General features: G+C 48.3%; 1 protein-coding gene across 2 annotated transcripts; it reads left to right on the top strand.

The window, feature by feature from the left end:
- The first annotated feature begins 1,897 nt into the window (after positions 1-1,897).
- LOC144109456 (pancreatic triacylglycerol lipase-like) lies at positions 1,898-13,703 on the top strand. Of its 2 annotated transcripts, none has more exons than XM_077642255.1 (10): positions 1,898-2,209; positions 3,000-3,280; positions 3,995-4,141; positions 4,589-4,697; positions 4,842-4,958; positions 8,105-8,236; positions 9,941-10,192; positions 10,458-10,575; positions 12,334-12,534; positions 13,610-13,703. In XM_077642255.1, the coding sequence occupies exons 1-10, from the start codon at positions 2,143-2,145 to the stop codon at positions 13,695-13,697; spliced, it is 1,512 nt and encodes a 503-aa protein (XP_077498381.1). In that variant the 5' UTR covers positions 1,898-2,142; the 3' UTR covers positions 13,698-13,703. The 2 variants fall into 2 exon arrangements, with proteins under 2 accessions (XP_077498381.1, XP_077498382.1); XM_077642256.1 differs by having other exon boundaries at positions 1,900-2,209; positions 12,358-12,534.
- The last annotated feature ends 2,135 nt before the right edge of the window (positions 13,704-15,838 follow it).

The raw sequence follows: 15,838 nt of genomic DNA, 5'->3' as shown, positions 1-15,838 counted from the left end.
TCACAATGACTGCGACAAAATTAACCACCCGGGAAATCTAGCGCAACATTGCAGCCGGTGTAAGAAGAAGTGCGCACCAATTTTCCACAGGACCACAATTGGAGGAAAACAGAAAGAAAGGATTGAAAGAGAGATAGTCGAAGCATTTTTAATCGAGAAGGCGGAAAATGAAACTTGTGTAAGCACTCCTTCTATTGCACTTACAAAAACTGAGATTGACATGATAAGTGCAGATGCTGTGTCGTGGTGATGGTCATGTGTTTGATGATGGGATGGTTGCTTCTTTCAAAAACTGACGCTGCGTATATAAACGCACCTTCCGTATGGAAAAAACAGTTGTTAGTTTGCGCTTGTGCCGTGTGTATGTGTCCTTTTTGTGTCGCTTGTAGCGCATTTGTTCCCAGTGCGAAAATGGAGTTGGCAGCATTTTGTTTGGGCCTCTACATCGACGGCAATAAAGTTACCTTGAACTTGCTTGTATTTTGAAATTTCTCCATTGAATAACTCCCGTTTTATGCATCGATTCCGGTAATTCTTTTTGAGTCGGCATCTGTGTGACATAAATAATCCATCTCAAGTATATCCGGCATCCGCTCAAGCAGTGTTTTGCAGCCCCTTTAATATTAGAGGTAATAATAATAATAATAATAATTGGTTTTTGGCTAAATGAAATGGCGCAGTATCTGTCTCATATATCGGCGGACACCTGAGCCGTAAGGGAAGGGATAAAGGAGGAAGTGAAAGAAGAAAGGAAAAAAAAAGAGGTGCCGTAGTGGAGGGCTCCGAAATCATTTCGGCCACCTGGGGATCTTTAGCGTGCACTGACATCGCACAGCACACGGGCGCCCGATCGCCACTTGAAAGCGGCTGCTGATAGTCTGCAAGCACTTGTAGCAATGACTGAAAGTTTCACACTTCGACACGCGTCTCTGTTGTTGTATACTTCAAGGTGAGCCTGCTAAGTTCAAGGCAACGTTTATGTACGGCGCGTACGTCTGGCGATTTCCTTGTGATTAGTGTTCAACACACTTAGTAGCTGCCAAAGAGCCAAAATTAATCTTCCTGAGATTAAAAATAAGAGCAATAAACGTTTTAGTGTACATCGCATCATTTCCTCGTTATCGCGCAGCCATGTCAGTGTTCCGAGGAATTGCATCGGTTTTTCGCATGAACAATCTGGCTCAAAGGCTAAAGCTGAATATATATATATATATATATATATATATATATATATATATATATATATATATATATATATATATATATATATATATATATATATATATATATATATATATATAAGCACAGGGTGAAGGTCAGATGGATCCGGTACAGCATAAACGGAATACACACGGTGAAAAAAGTAACGATCTTTATTCTAACGTTTCGATCAGAGTCTAGCCTTCGTCAGTGTGATGACGAAATATTACACGCGAAGAATGACTCACGCTTGTGCAGAATAATCTCGCCGCTTTCGACGTACGTCTTTCGCAATTTGCTGACATGCTTCGCACGTCTTTTCGCAGGCGACTGGCCACTTGTGAGGGTTCAAATCGAGCAGAAAATATGTGTGTGTGTCACGGCTGGTGAAGTCATTTCTCCGATGTATTGGGCGCGATTGTTTGGGCAACGACAGATGGTGGGAGAAGTCGAGACAATCGATCTGTTACCTTGAACAAGGGGAGGAAATGAACGGAAAAATAGTGGACGCTTTATAGTTTGGCACTATTCCAAACAACGACAGTTCTTTTGGAGGCTAAGTCCCACACTTTGTTATTGCTGTCTGTTTGTCGGCTGTTTTCCCTAAATTTTTTTTCACCTCTGTCGTTAAAAAATGCATTTTAATGAAAAACAGATATGATTCGCAGTTGACGCGGCTAAAAATACGATAACAGTCCCTCGTAGAGGACGATTGCTTTTGTCATTTTGTTTTTAAAAGTTTTATCCGGCGCTGACGCTTGGAAGAGCGAACAAGCTATGCGAAAATTGCCCTATTAGTCCAGACAATGAAGATCATAAGTTGCGTACGCGCCCAATGCATGTGAATATTTCTCTCTGCGTTACAAAGCATCGTGCGCTGACACAGGATGCCGTGCATTTCGGCGTCTCTATGCGTGTCTTCGAAGTAGCGGTGCCGCAGTCATGAGAATCCGCCTTCGAACCCTGGTTCTGACGCTGTTCTGGACTGCTACGTCATCGGAACACGTCAGTGAGTACACTGCGTTTACTTTACAAGTCGGACAGTTCGAAGCGGTGTATAAAGAGAACACTTATCAAATGCTACTGAACGCCGTGATATCTGTATTTTATTTTGTTTTCTAAGTTTTTTTTTTCTGGACGCACGATACCTTTAATGCCTCTTCAAGTTAGATGCTGAAGCAACACATTTATTCCCTTACTGTGAACTAAGTGTTCCGTTTCATTTTGCTGGTGGTTTTACGATGTCTTGACAATAACGACCGACGGTGTCCGAAATGAATCAACTTTGAAGTCGGCCCACCAGCCGACTCGCGTACTTTTCTGTAAGGAGCACCAGAAGTTCCTTGGAAATACGCCCCTTGTTCAGTGCTCCTCTCGGCGCGTTTTGCGTCTGGGAGCGATACAGGGCAGGGAACTCGCGATACTGCGCCAGTGATCCACCATGCCGTGTCCCCCCCCCCCCCCCCCTTTTTTTGTTTTTATGACTGGTTCGTGGACGTGTCCCACAAAAACAAATACTGCTCGGTGGTGTAACCAATATTCAAAACTGCCGTGAAATTAATCTCGTTGGGAAGAAAAATGGGTGAAAAACAAATGAATCGGCAAGAATTTAGAGAAATGCGTCGCCTCTCTGGCGGCTATAGACGGTTCTCGCGTACGTGTGATGCGAGTATTAGTTGCGACGTGCGGCCGTTGTAAGATATCGCCGTGTCAGGCGCGCTATATACAAACAACCGTTCCCTCGTAGCCCCTTGATCGACTTTAGTACAGGGTGTGACGATTGGCCGTGTGTTCAACAGCTTCAGAGAACGAGAGGTGCTTCAAGGAACTCGGGTGCTTCAGCACGAATGGCCCATTCTTCCACGAGATCTATCGGCCCATCAATTTCTTTCCCGAAGAGCGGGAGCACATCGACACCAGGTTCCTGGTGTACTCGCGTGCCAACCCCAAGCGCGGAGATGTTCTCAAGTGGTCCTCGACTCCAGAGGAGGTCGCCAAGACTACCTTCAATTCCAGCTGGCCGACCAAGATGCTTGTCCATGGCTGGCTGGACACGATATTCTTCGCCTCGTGGATGACGGTAAGAAGGAGGCGGTCGCTCAGGGAAGGGCTACTGGGATGCCATTTGACGCCGACTTGAGGTGTCTGCTGCCTCATTATGATCTTTTTGTGCTCGACCTTCTGGCCATCAAGTTGTAGTTTATTCTTTAAGGCCGTAGTGGTGACAAGCGACATGGCGCCAAGTGCAGACGCTGTCGTGTCAGACATTAACTGCCGGAGTTAAGTTGGACTGTCGTTTTGGAAAAGCTTCCGGATCGCCCAAATTGCAGTTGGACCGTGCATAGTGGAGATCTAATGACATCCTTGCAGTGAAGCTGGGGACAGTTCTCTGCCGGACAGGCACATCTCAGGATGCCGCATCAGCCGAGCTAGAATAAGCTACGGCAGAAGCTCCGCTAGTAGTCCTTTCTACATGTGTTCAGCGCTGAGGCCTCGGAGGGAACTGGGTATCGCAGTGCAGGGGCTGTCATGGGCAGCTAGAGCAGCTGGTGTCCGGCTTCAGTCCTGGCTACGCGATTGACCCTAGCCAGGCCAGAGTACCTACAGGCTATTTTATCCAGGATGCCGCAATTAGGCACACACCAGAGGATGGTGCGAGTTTCTTGTTCCCATTAGAAATGTCTGTAGAGCCCTCCAAAGTGCCCTTATGCACAAATAAAGCACGCACTGAATAAATACCAGGAACTGATCCTCTCTGCCGCGCGATCCTTCACGATCCACGATTCGTCCGTAGGAAATGAAGAAGGCCTTTCTCATGGTGGGAGACTACAACGTCATCCTAGTCGACTGGCAAGGAGGGAACTCCCTCCCCTACACACAGGCCACAGCCAACGCCCGCCTGGTTGGAGCCGAGATAGCACTGCTGATCGGCAAGCTCGAGGTAAGCACGGCACAGCAAGCGAAGGCCAAGTCATTGCGTCTTTGAAGCAAGTATGCACGAGCGGAGAAGTGAGCGTCAGAATCACCAAGTATCGCAGACGCATCCGAGAAACAACTGGCAAGAACAATTCTTTAAAATAGCTTGCAAGGTATTGGTGGTCAAATGCAGTGCTCGCAACGCACGGTTACTGGCACATTCACTCTTGGATGTTGTGGGAAGCACCTCACAAACGGCAAACAAAAATAGCACGCACTTTCCGCGCCGAACTTGTCGCTGGTGACTTCAGTAGGAGTGCCTTGACGCCATCGTTCAGGCAATCCGCCACTGGTCTTAAAAAAACTACGCGGAAGCAGCGATAGCGATGTCCAACACGTGTTGCTGGCAGCTATCGCTGACACCGGCTCGGGCCTACTTCCTTACTTTTTAAAATTTCTGTTATCTACGCAGAAAGCGTTCGGCGCGAAGCAGGAGACATTCCACATCCTGGGTCACAGCTTAGGCTCCCACGTGGCCGGTTACGCTGGGGAAAAGCTTCCAAGGCTCGGCCGTATCACAGGTGAGCTTCTTTTATTGCCTCTGTTGGCATTTTTTAAAAATTGCAAAGAATCTCGCTTTGCGAAATGGAGCACAGTTCAGCAGCGAGATCGAGTGTGCTTCAAACTGCAAAGACCCTGCGTTTCGGTTTCTGGGCGTCCCTCAGGCCTGGATCCTGCCGATCCCTACTTCCAGCACATGCCGAAGGAAGTACGACTTGACCCTACCGATGCTTCGCTGGTCGACGTTGTGCACACCGACGGAGGATCGGTGTTCGACATATGTAAGTAGCGACGTCTGCGCAGTGACATGCGTCTTTCTAGTAGGTAGACCTGCTTGAGTAAAACACTCTCCGGGGCATGTTGGTTCATAGCTAACAAGAATAAAAGCGCAACAACACGACACAAAGAAGGAGGAAACCGACAGGACAGGCGCTAACTTGCAACACTTTACTGTCTTCATAAACCGCCGCGTATATATCAACCACAGGGGGGGGGGGGGGGGGGGGGGGGGGGGGGGGGGGGGGGGGGGGGGGGTAAATACAGATAGGGGGGAACACAGTTGAAAGAACACAGTCTGTCATTAAAGAATGGGACCGGGTCAAATCTACCGATTCACTGTAAGGATTGCTGGAAAGAAGAAGAAGGAAGAAAGAAGGCATGTGGAGCAAAACTTCTGCAAACAAGTGCAATCTGCAAAAGTAAAGACACGATCGCACGCGAATTGATAGAAGCGCACAGAATATGTAAGAGTGGGAGTGCATGTGTTAGCACCCCGTCGATCGTGATGTATAAAAAAGAATGTCAGTTTTTAGATATGGCATAGTATCTGCGGAATCACCTGTTCTTGTTGTGCCATATTCGAGTTTTCTACGCACGTGTGCTTTCAACTGTGTTCCCCCCTATCTGTCCTGTCTTTACCCCCCACCCCCCCCCCCCCCCCCCCCCCCTGTGGTTGATATATACGCGGCGGTTTATGAAGACAGTAAAGTGTTGCAAGTTAGCGTCTGTCCTGTCGGTTTCCTCCTTCTTTGTGTCGTGTTGTTGCGCTTTTATTCTTGTTAGACCTGCTTGAAGTGTTTCAATGTGCGAGCATTCGGAGCATTCCCACTCTCCTGTCACCTCTCTACCTGCTGTAACACCGGAGACTTCAGTGTAGTGATAGTGGCCTATAGTGAAGTTACAAGTGGCGGTCGTAGGGGTGCAGCTTGCGCTCCAGGCTGCGGAACGCCAGCACACAGGACGAAGAGAAGGCAGAAAAGGCATTCCATCCGCATCAATCCAATTCGGCTCTCCTCAGTTTTTCAACGCAGGATGCCCGTACCACGCTGCGAATTCCAGATCGTCGCGTCTGTCAAGCTTGAGAAGTCGGCACACACGGGCGTTGGCCGCCAGTAAAGCAGCGCCAATGCAGGACCCGGTCAGGACACATTTTCTCCCCATATTTAGTCCTGCCTCGCAGGCAGTGCCAATGTATTGCCAAATAAACTTGTAAAGAAAACGGAGATTGGTCAGGAAAGAGCGCTCAACTGCAACTTACTTTTATTGAGCGATAGGAAAACAGCGGAGGAGATAATCAGATGCAGTCAACGTCACATAGTGTAAAGGACCATAAAGCGATAAAAGACATAACATGGCGATAAGGCTAAGAGCAGATGAAACTTCAAAAGGGATGGTAGGAAAAATAATATACACTGGACGACTATATAACAGTTAATGTCACATGGTGTGAAGAGCCATAAAATCGATAAAATACATCCATAACAAGATGACATGGGTAAAACCGATAAAATCTGACAAAATGAATGCTGGAAAAATATGCACCGAATGAATGTGACAACGTGTAGCTAAAACTGCATCCATCTTAACAATGAAAACAATAACGCTTGACTTTCAATGAATCAGGCGTGCGTGGTCAACATCTAAGATTTAACAATGTTCTTCTAAAAAGGCAACCTCACTATCATGCTACGCTGCCTCAACTTATATGGAACCACAGTTTCAAGTAAGCGAGGCATGTATTTTCAATCTTTGCAGTGAAACGCTAGGTTATATATAATAATTATAATCGGTTTTTTTGGGGGAAAGGAAATGGCGCAGTATCTGTCTCATATATAGTTGGACACCTGAACCGCGCCGTAAGGGATGGGTAAAGGAGGGAGTGAAAGAAGAAAGGAAGAGAGAGGTGCCGTAGTGGAGGGCTCCGGAATAATTTCGACCACCTGGGGATCTTTAACGTGCACTGACATCGCACAGCACACGGGCGCCTTAGCGTTTTTCCTCCATAAAAACGCAGCCGCCGCGGTCGGGTTCGAACCCGGGAACTTGAAAAATGCGCTAGGTTAGATCCAACGCATTTTTCAAGTGGGCGCCGTCAAGCGTTCGTTCAAACACCTTCCTATCTGTCCGGTGTAAACTTCACCGCATGTGGGCGGAATCTGGCATATAGCCCACTTCCTACGCCTGACAAACATGGGGACATACATTGCGCCACAAGATTGCTCTTTTGTTTTTTTCGTTATTAATCCTATAAAACGCTATGTAGCCAGCTGACAAGGGGCTGAAAACAACTTATTCGTAACCTTCTTCATATTGTGCGCTACCCGATGGGAGCACAGGGCGACTGCTGTTCTCATTCTCCGGTTACTTTCACTGGTGTCGTTCGCCTTTGACTTGTGATGCAGGGTGCGGAAAACCTGCCTGTTGCAACCGTGCGACTTGCAGTTGGAAGCTTTCTTGCATGTAATGCTCACCCGATTTCTTTATTGTCGATTCTAATCCTGATGTGGCTGTTGCCCGTTTCATTGTCTTGGCGCGAGCTGACTGGTAGGAAAAAAGCTTTTTGCCTTCGAGGTTTGTACATCCAACAGACTCTGTCTTGTACCAAGGGTAGATGTAGGTCCAAAAACTATAACTTTTTTTTGTCGCAATTCACACGCATGCATATTCCAAACGGTGGCTAAGATCTCTACAACCGTCTAGAATTCGGTGGCCTGGTAAGTTGATGGATATTGCTTGCTTAGCAGGGCTGAAAAATTGTCGACAACATTGGAGACCGTGCTCTTGTCGAACCTATTGTCCAGATGTTAAACGGAACAATTGAAAGCACGAGCTTCGCGGCTCGATGCCCCGTCGGTCCACCGTTCGTCCCGTACACGGGTGTGCGCTGCAAAGGCGGGAAATGGCTACGAGTCAAGAAAGATGGCTCTCGACACCATGGGCATTGGCGGTATGCGCTTTTTTCGGACTGTCGGCTGCTCTGCTGACTGCCCCGGCAGCCGTAAATAGGCTTTCGCGGCCCTATGTGAGTACCCGTGTCGGCTAAATGTAGACGGTGTAACATGAAAGCTCCTCTTTCGACCTGCTGGCCCATACGAACAGCATCCCCTGACAAAGCCTCGCATTTTATTCTTTTCTTTCCTCCTCCCAGACAAGGCCGAAGGGTTGGGGATGCACCAGGCGGTTGGGCACGTGGACTTCTACCCCAATGGCGGCCTGAAGATGCCCGGATGCTCCAAGGGCTCGCGGATCCTCGCCTTCTTGACCAAGGGCATTGTGGACGGTGACCAGTTATGCTTAATTGCAACCACACGCGGTCTCGAGTTCGTGGATCTGGATTCTGACGTATATGAGAGCGCTTTGACAATTCGCACTCGTCGAAGTAGGACCGCTACCGCGGTTAGAATGCTACGTGGGGTCTCTCTTTGTTAACGCAATTTGCTCCTTTTTAACGTGCTCATGTCGCAGGAAAAGCTCACACGACGGTTACGACTGTCTAACCCGAGATTCAGCGATAGCTGTTTAGGCGTTTAGGGTCGCGCTACCACTGGTGTAGTGGTCACGTGATGCACCCCTGCACTGGCAGGCGGCTGTTACAAACAGAGCCACCCGTAGGCTTATGCGACCCAGGTTGACCGGTTACGCCGACGAGAAAGCCAGGGACGGGTGCCTATAGCAGCTGTCGCTGTAAAACCGACCCCCTCGTCATTGACTGAGCGAAAAATCCACGAAAAATCCCCAGATTAGCAGCCTAGGGAGCAGGTGGGCCAACTAGGCCACGTGATGTCGTGGCGTCGTCACTACCTGCCCACCGGATTGCGAGCAAACTTCCCACCGTGGGAGGTGGTGGTTAAATTAATGACTTGTCGCGAGATTTTGCTGCCACCGCCGAGACATCGCAGGGCTGCGGCGCATCGCTTAACCGCGGCGCCACTGCTCCAGGAGTGGTATGAGAACCGTTATCGAAATGCCGTTCCTGGATTTAGAGTTAGAGCACCCTGATGTAACAAAGAAAAAAAGTATGGTTTTTTCGGAATAGCCAGTCAGAGAAAATACCACATGTCCCGCATATCGCGAGAAAAAAAGAAATGAAAAATGAGCACGTTACTTTATTAGTGTAAAATGTGAGCTCTGTCTGCTGTTACGTCACCTGCAGGAAGTCAAATGAATTGTGCCAGGTGCTTCACTTGAGATGTTCTGCAATTTTTAAGAACAGGATTTTTTAGTTGGAAGACCGATTTTTTTTTTTGGCATAGCATTGCCAGTGGTGTAGCGCATCACAATATATCTAAGACGTGCTAACTAGTAGGCTGATTAATATTAAGCTGATTAACTTTTTAACTGTTACTTTTAGTTTTAGTTTCATTATTTATTGAGAATTTTGTGGCCCGCCGTAAGTAATATCCATATGAGTTTTTATTGTTTCGAAAGTACAGTTACTCTCGGTGCTGTGGTCCAGCAAATTTTGGCAATTTTGACGAGCTATGTTCTCTGGAGGGGTTGCTTTGCCTGCAATATTCTCTAAAGCGCGTGTATTTGGGCGCCATGTAGCCAGAATTTGTGGAGCGTCAGCGCCGACGGTAACTGCGTTTTTGAACTTGTAAAAACTTATGTGGATATTACTCACGGTGCAGTACACGCCTCTCTATAAATAAGGAGACTAATGACAATAGTTGAAAAGTTTACTAACCAAGTTAACCAGCCTACTAGTTAGCATGTCCTAGCTTCTGTCTGATGCGTTACTCTGCTGACCATGCTACGCTGAAAAAAGTGCTCTTCTAGCTCAATTCTAAAAATTGCAGAACAGGGGAGCTGAAGGGCTGCACAAAGTGGCTTATACATCAATTTGCTTCGAAAGTTGAGCGGAGTTTCGCGAATGGCACACGATTAAAGAACTCTTTAGGTGGTAATGCGTCTTACAGTGCCGCTGTATTTCACATGCCGTCTGCCGCCGAATGAGCGCCAATGAGCGCTGCTGCCGCCGCAGCCGCCCGCTCGGTGGTGTGCAATCACGAGCGTGCCGTCCAGTACTTCCTGGACAGCATCACGGAGCAGCACTGCACCTCCCTGGCGTTCGCCTGCCCCTCGTACGACTCCTTCGGCAAGGGCCGCTGCGCCGACTGCGGCCGCAACGGGCGCCTCTGCGCCCGCATGGGCCTGCGCGCCGACCGGTGGAGGCCTGCCGACAACACGTCCGTCCGCATGTACCTGCACACCATGGCCACGGCGCCATTCTGCGGTAATTGCGCTCCGCCGTGTGCGGGGTGGCACGGCTAAAGGTGCTCACTACTCCACCCTGCACGAGCTCTGCGTAAGCTGTTCAGGGAAACGGGGGCGAGTTGGAGAGCGACTTGTAAACTCAGCTTCGGCTTATATAAACAACTGTGAAAGTACGTGACGGGGTGAGGTGCACTGCATGCTGCGCTATCCAGGCAGTTTCCCCGATGATTTTGCAGCTGTTTTTTGCCTCCGTTTAATGACGCACGTGCGTCGCTTCCCTTCAGCGTTTCCCTTCCTCGTGAACATCGTGCTCTGGAGGACGGAACAAAAATTCGCCACGGGATACTTTGTGCTCATCTTGGAAGGGGACAGAGGAAAAGCCACCATCAAGGTAAACGAAAAGTACGTATACCATGGGCGGCAACGACGTTGCTGCTGCTGCTGGAAATCACAGTACGCACGCACTATAAGAACAGCTGACGTGTCAACCACTAAAGCGCTCCCCTCCCGATCAGGATGGAGGGATCACGTGCAAACCCCATGCGGAGCATCCTCTGCCTTGTTCCTAATGCGAGGTGTCGTGTAGGCTGACACCAAGGGAAGGAGTGCACGACTCGAGGTTTCCCTTCCCTTGGTATCATTATCTCATTGGTTCTCACATTGTTTGCTATGCAGTGCAGCAACAAACAGTGCTTAAAGTCAGGGGTGTCTCGGAGCCCCACCAGTACTGACCTGAGACCTCCCGCTCTAGAATGTAGGGACAGCATGATTCCATTTTTTTATTCCTGTTGTCACTGGTTGTCGAAACAGTTCTATACTGAATCGGTGCTGTTAGTTTTTTCTGTGCCGAGTGGTGGAACCACAAAAATGACAAGGGCCTTTAAAATCAAGCAATGAGTGCTTGAGCAACTGTAAGGTAATCGGGGCCTGCGTTACTGCAAAGCAGTCGTTAAAAGGGTAATTCTTGCAAACATTGTTCAGATGTAACAGGCAACCTCGCATCCATTTTGGATATGAAGTTGGCAGTTGCACCCACGCGCTGTGACATCCTCCATTTTTGGAGAGGTGTATGAGTAAACGTTGTAGACGCATTAAAGCACTCTTAAGAATGCACAGTTTACCCCAGTGACGATGTTGCGTAAACTTGTTTGAAAGGAGCGGTGCACAGTGCAAGAAGTTGGCGGTTGCCTGCTTTAGTGGGGATTATTTTTTTTTATTCCCCGGCTAGCCAGACAGACCATTAAGCCAGTTAGGGATTGTTAGGCTTTTTAATAGCCGTACCATTCTATTTCTTATCGCTGTTTCGAGACTGCGAATGCTTTTAGGATTATTTGGCGCATTCATGCTGCCTCCTCAAAACTACCAGTCTCTTCACAAGTGAATGGAATGGTTTTTAAGACTTGCGTTGGGGCTGTTTACGGGATGCAGGCACTTTTGGCGTCTTATGAGTTGAAAGGGTCTTAAGTTATGTCGAAGGAGGAGGAAAACTTTATTCGACTATATTGAAGATTTGCTTGAGGTCAGGTGGGTGGAGCCCTTATTCCAGGGCTACCGTACGAACTTGCTGGATGAGCGCTAAACGAGATTAGAGGGGAAAAAAATTCGCCCCGGCTTCTTTGCACTATCCTGTGCACCAGAAACGGGACTGGCGGTAAGCCGGCCTTCCGATGAAATTTCTGTGCTCTTGCAGCACAACTTTCTCATGGCTTTAATTACCTGGCCTCCATGACCGTTTATCCTTAGACTCGCGACCAACTCTCTTTTCACGTCTAGATTCGAGGCACTCTTTAAGGATATTGAAGCTTACTGTCCTAACTTTTCATGGAGAATGCGGTTCACCCGCACATCACTCGCGAAGACGCAAATTTCCTAACACATCCTCGCACCTCTCCTCTGGTTTCAGTGTAATACATTCGTGGCCAGACAGCTTTCGGCCGCACCTAGGTACAGGCAGTAGAAGCACCTACCATGCCTGCGTTAGATGTGTTCTCACTAGCTTAAGTACTTAGATTGCTAAATATTTGAGCCCGTCGGGAAAGCTAGGCGACTATTGCTGGTCACCTGGGAGAGGTGCTGTGGGAACGTTCGTGAAACGCTGTACTTTTGTCTCTGCGTTGAGACAAATGGCTGCCTTTAGCTGGCCTTCCTTTCTGATTTCAGCTGTTCTTCTCTGAACGTGTACAGGCCCCTGAGACTGTTCGGAGCAGTGAGGAACAACTTCGTCGTGAAGGCAGATACGTACATCGGCCAACTGCGGCAGGTGTCCTTTAAATACACGAGTAGCCGCTTCTTCCTCTTTCGCAAGAACATGCTGCTGCGATACGTCGAGATTATGCCCATGAACGAGCCCCTGAGGACGCAGTGAGTGCACCAAACGTTCGTTTCCTCTTTACAGTTACGAGTCTGATGGACGGTCGCTTCACGGGCTTCCCTGTTTATCGGATCGTGGCGCCGCTGTATTGACTCTTGAGCCTCTAAGTGGCAGCACCGCAGACGCTGTCATCGGAACAACTCCGCGCCGTGTTTAACGTGGAAAATTCCAAGAAATGGTCTAAATCCGTTTCTGTTGTTTACGCAGCCGGCAGATCAAAAACTTTGTCTTCCGAACGGTTGAAAGCAAGTGCACGTCGCTAACGTTGCCAGTCCTTTCATGCTTTTCGGGCACGCGCTGGCAACATGGCGCGTGAACCTTGGTAGCAATCAGCGAGCACTTGGTATCAAGTTGGACGTAACCAAACTGTTGATACAAAGAACTGAACAAATTTCCAAAGCCTTGGAGCGGAAACTCGTCGAATAACATAAAAGTTGGCCGCCAATAAATATGACAGACCGACGACATAGGAGCTGGTCTGGATCACACGCCTTGCGCGGATTAGTCGTATTTTCAGACGGAAGCTTCTCTGGACTTACCCTTAAGGGAGAGATCTACTACCTGTTCGGGTTGAGCACCTTCCTTCCCTTTCAGTCGCAAAGTGAACAAGGGAGGGAAAGCCTCAGGGTGCTTGTCTTCGTCTGGGCCAGACGGGAGAGATTAAGACGCCCTTCATTGTTTGTTGGGCCGGTTTTATTGACAATGAGTCCAGAGGCCACTGCCGAGGACAGCGGTGGCTCTCATATGCATGCTAGGCGCTCATGCACACTCCGCAGATTCGAGGGAATACCCATGCACCATACCTAAGACACCATACCCATACCCCAGTCATGGTTATGTGCACGCATAGAGCGGCGAAATCTCAACGTCAACTTCCTTATGGCAGAGTTTAATTGCATTTCTAAATGAGTGGGCTTCTTCGCAGCGCCCATTTTCGGAGTACGCTACAGCGCAAGGAACTTGCTGTCTTTCCGACTATCGCTTTAACAATTTATTCTTCAGTGAAATCGTGTTTCGATAAATATACTTCCTTTTCGTGCATTCTTATTCCCTCTTTTCGTGCAGGGAGAGGAAGAACATGACGAAAACCTATTGCTACTACAACAGGGATGGCATTATCTCCGGAACTGAGGTCAGTTTGCTGCGCTGCTGAATCTGGCTGGGTATGCGCAATAAAGGTTACCTCAGAGCCGAAACTGTGTGCATGTTCTGGCCACTGCATGGAGCAACTGAAGTGGTGACAGCGGGCACTGTGCCTTTGTAAACATTTTATCTATAGCACAAAAGTTAAGTGATTTTGCTTCTTTTCATCGATGCCACCTTGGATGCGACCCGTTTACCGTTTCCAATGTAGTTGTACGGTACACTGGCCATTCTGGGTAAGTGGAAGGGAAGCACGAAAGGAGCGCAGTTGGTGCAAGGTTGATTCCGCCTGTACCAGTTTAAGTTTCGTAATGATAGAAGGGTACGGCGAAAAGTTCCGCAGTTAAATGCAACGTTGCTGATGAAATGCAGCGGCGTGAGAGGACGCGCGCCAACTGTGCCAACTGAGTTACATTTTTTTTCTTTTAAAAACCGCTTACGACCACACAGCGGCAGACTCAAAGAAAGCTCACACATACCAAGAAGAAGGAGCAAAAAGATGGAAACGGGCGCAGGGGGCGAACCGCTCAAGAAATGAATATTTTCATTCAGTTAGTAACAGCGACAGCATGCTCACGGCGGCGTTTTCTGGATGAAACATGTTTCCATTGTTTCTCTCTCCAGTCTGTGTTTTGGCCGACCATCGAATGTAGTTTTCATTTTTTTTTGCAATAAACAGGAGAGCATTTACAACTGTTGCAATGTGCCTACCATAACCGCTCTTCACCTGCGTCTTATGCCCAGTTTACGCCCCACGTATTAAAGGCCGCAGGTGAGACGAATGACGCGATAAATATCAGCGCTGCACTTTGCTGACGCATTTTCATGTTTCCGGCTCTGTTATATGGCATTACTTTCTTTGCTTAGTTTGCAAATGTGCGGCAACTTGCAAAATGCGTATTGAACAACGTTAAGCCTGTAGCGGTTAGCCACCTGCTTGATACTGTGTGACAGACGATGGATGTGAGGAATTAGCATGAAACAAAGAAAGGAATGTCACAGAAGCGTGCAACTGTGTTTAGAGAGTGCGCAGCTGATACTGTTTAAGTCATCCCTCTCAGCTGCTGCATCGGATGCACAAGGCCAGCCGTAGGGCGAGACAGCATATGGCGCAGGTGAAGAACAGAAAGACATGTTCAAGAATAGAAAACTATGTTCACCACTTGAGCAGAACATAGGCTGAAAGAGAAAAGCATATTTCATGAAGCGAACGGACCCCACCTGCGTGAGCAAACCGTCGCTGTTATAAACTTATGAACAGATTGATTTTTTGGAGTTTGTACTCCTGTGAGATCATAAGCGGTTTTTTCAAGGAAAAAAAAGCAACTTGATTAGCAGTTTGCGATCGTCTTGTCTACTGTGCGTTTTCGTACTCGTTTCTCGCACCGTGGCATTTCACCAGCTTTGTTTCATTTCCACCTACTGGCTGAAACGAAAGTCTTGCTGGAGCGTATTTTTGAATGCAATGCGCATGCATTGTGAGCCGTTATGATCTCAAATGTTCATTCTTGGTTGTCGCGTGCAGCATTTTTCACGTGGGCACAAAAAGTTAAAGGCACTGGTATCGATGTCGAATGCTCTAAGTAAGCTAGGCGAGGGTGGAACTACAGCCTCGAACTCGGCAGGGGCACCGAGGCATGGTACGCAAAATACGCACGTGCTGCGCAGTCTTTTGCCGAGCTGCGAAGCGTTTTGTGTCTAGATATCGCCACGAATCGAGGCTTACGAACGTCCGGCTACCACTGTGTTGTTGTCGGTTGCAGCAACAGCAATGGGAGGCGGAAAAAATAATCTCCATAAACATGCGAAGTGCATCGACAGCCGCAGCACGTGTGCAGGCGCAGGCTGGCTGTTTCAGTTGCACTGCTTCACGGACGAGGGCCGCCTTTGGATTGCAAGCCTCGAACAAAAGGGTTGTCGGCCGCGCGATTTGAACACTGGAGAACGGACGGTCGAAACCTTAATTGTGCGGACGGTACCGTTGGCAGAAGAAGTTTGCAGCGAAAAGAAAATTATTTTGGCGCAGTCACTTCAGCCGATCACCTGGAATTTACTAAGGAATGGGAAGACATGTCGCTTTGAATGATACAAGGCGACTTGGTCGCGGGGCAGCGCCGCAACATTTTTTTTTCTTTTTTTCGCGAGTTGGAC

Source organism: Amblyomma americanum, chromosome 11 (assembly GCF_052857255.1).
Source record: "Amblyomma americanum isolate KBUSLIRL-KWMA chromosome 11, ASM5285725v1, whole genome shotgun sequence".
Taxonomy (NCBI): domain Eukaryota; kingdom Metazoa; phylum Arthropoda; class Arachnida; order Ixodida; family Ixodidae; genus Amblyomma; species Amblyomma americanum.
Note: the sequence above shows the minus strand (reverse complement) of the source record. Positions and strands in the feature narration are given on the sequence as shown.

Excerpts from the sequence above, each read along its gene's own strand:
- LOC144109456 (XM_077642255.1), top strand. The coding sequence starts at position 2,143 with ATGAGAATCCGCCTTCGAACCCTGGTTCTGACGCTGTTCTGGACTGCT. Across the intron at positions 2,210-2,999 it reads TACGTCATCGGAACACGTCA|CTTCAGAGAACGAGAGGTGC; the intron begins GTGAGTACACTG and ends TGTGTTCAACAG. Across the intron at positions 3,281-3,994 it reads TCTTCGCCTCGTGGATGACG|GAAATGAAGAAGGCCTTTCT; the intron begins GTAAGAAGGAGG and ends ATTCGTCCGTAG.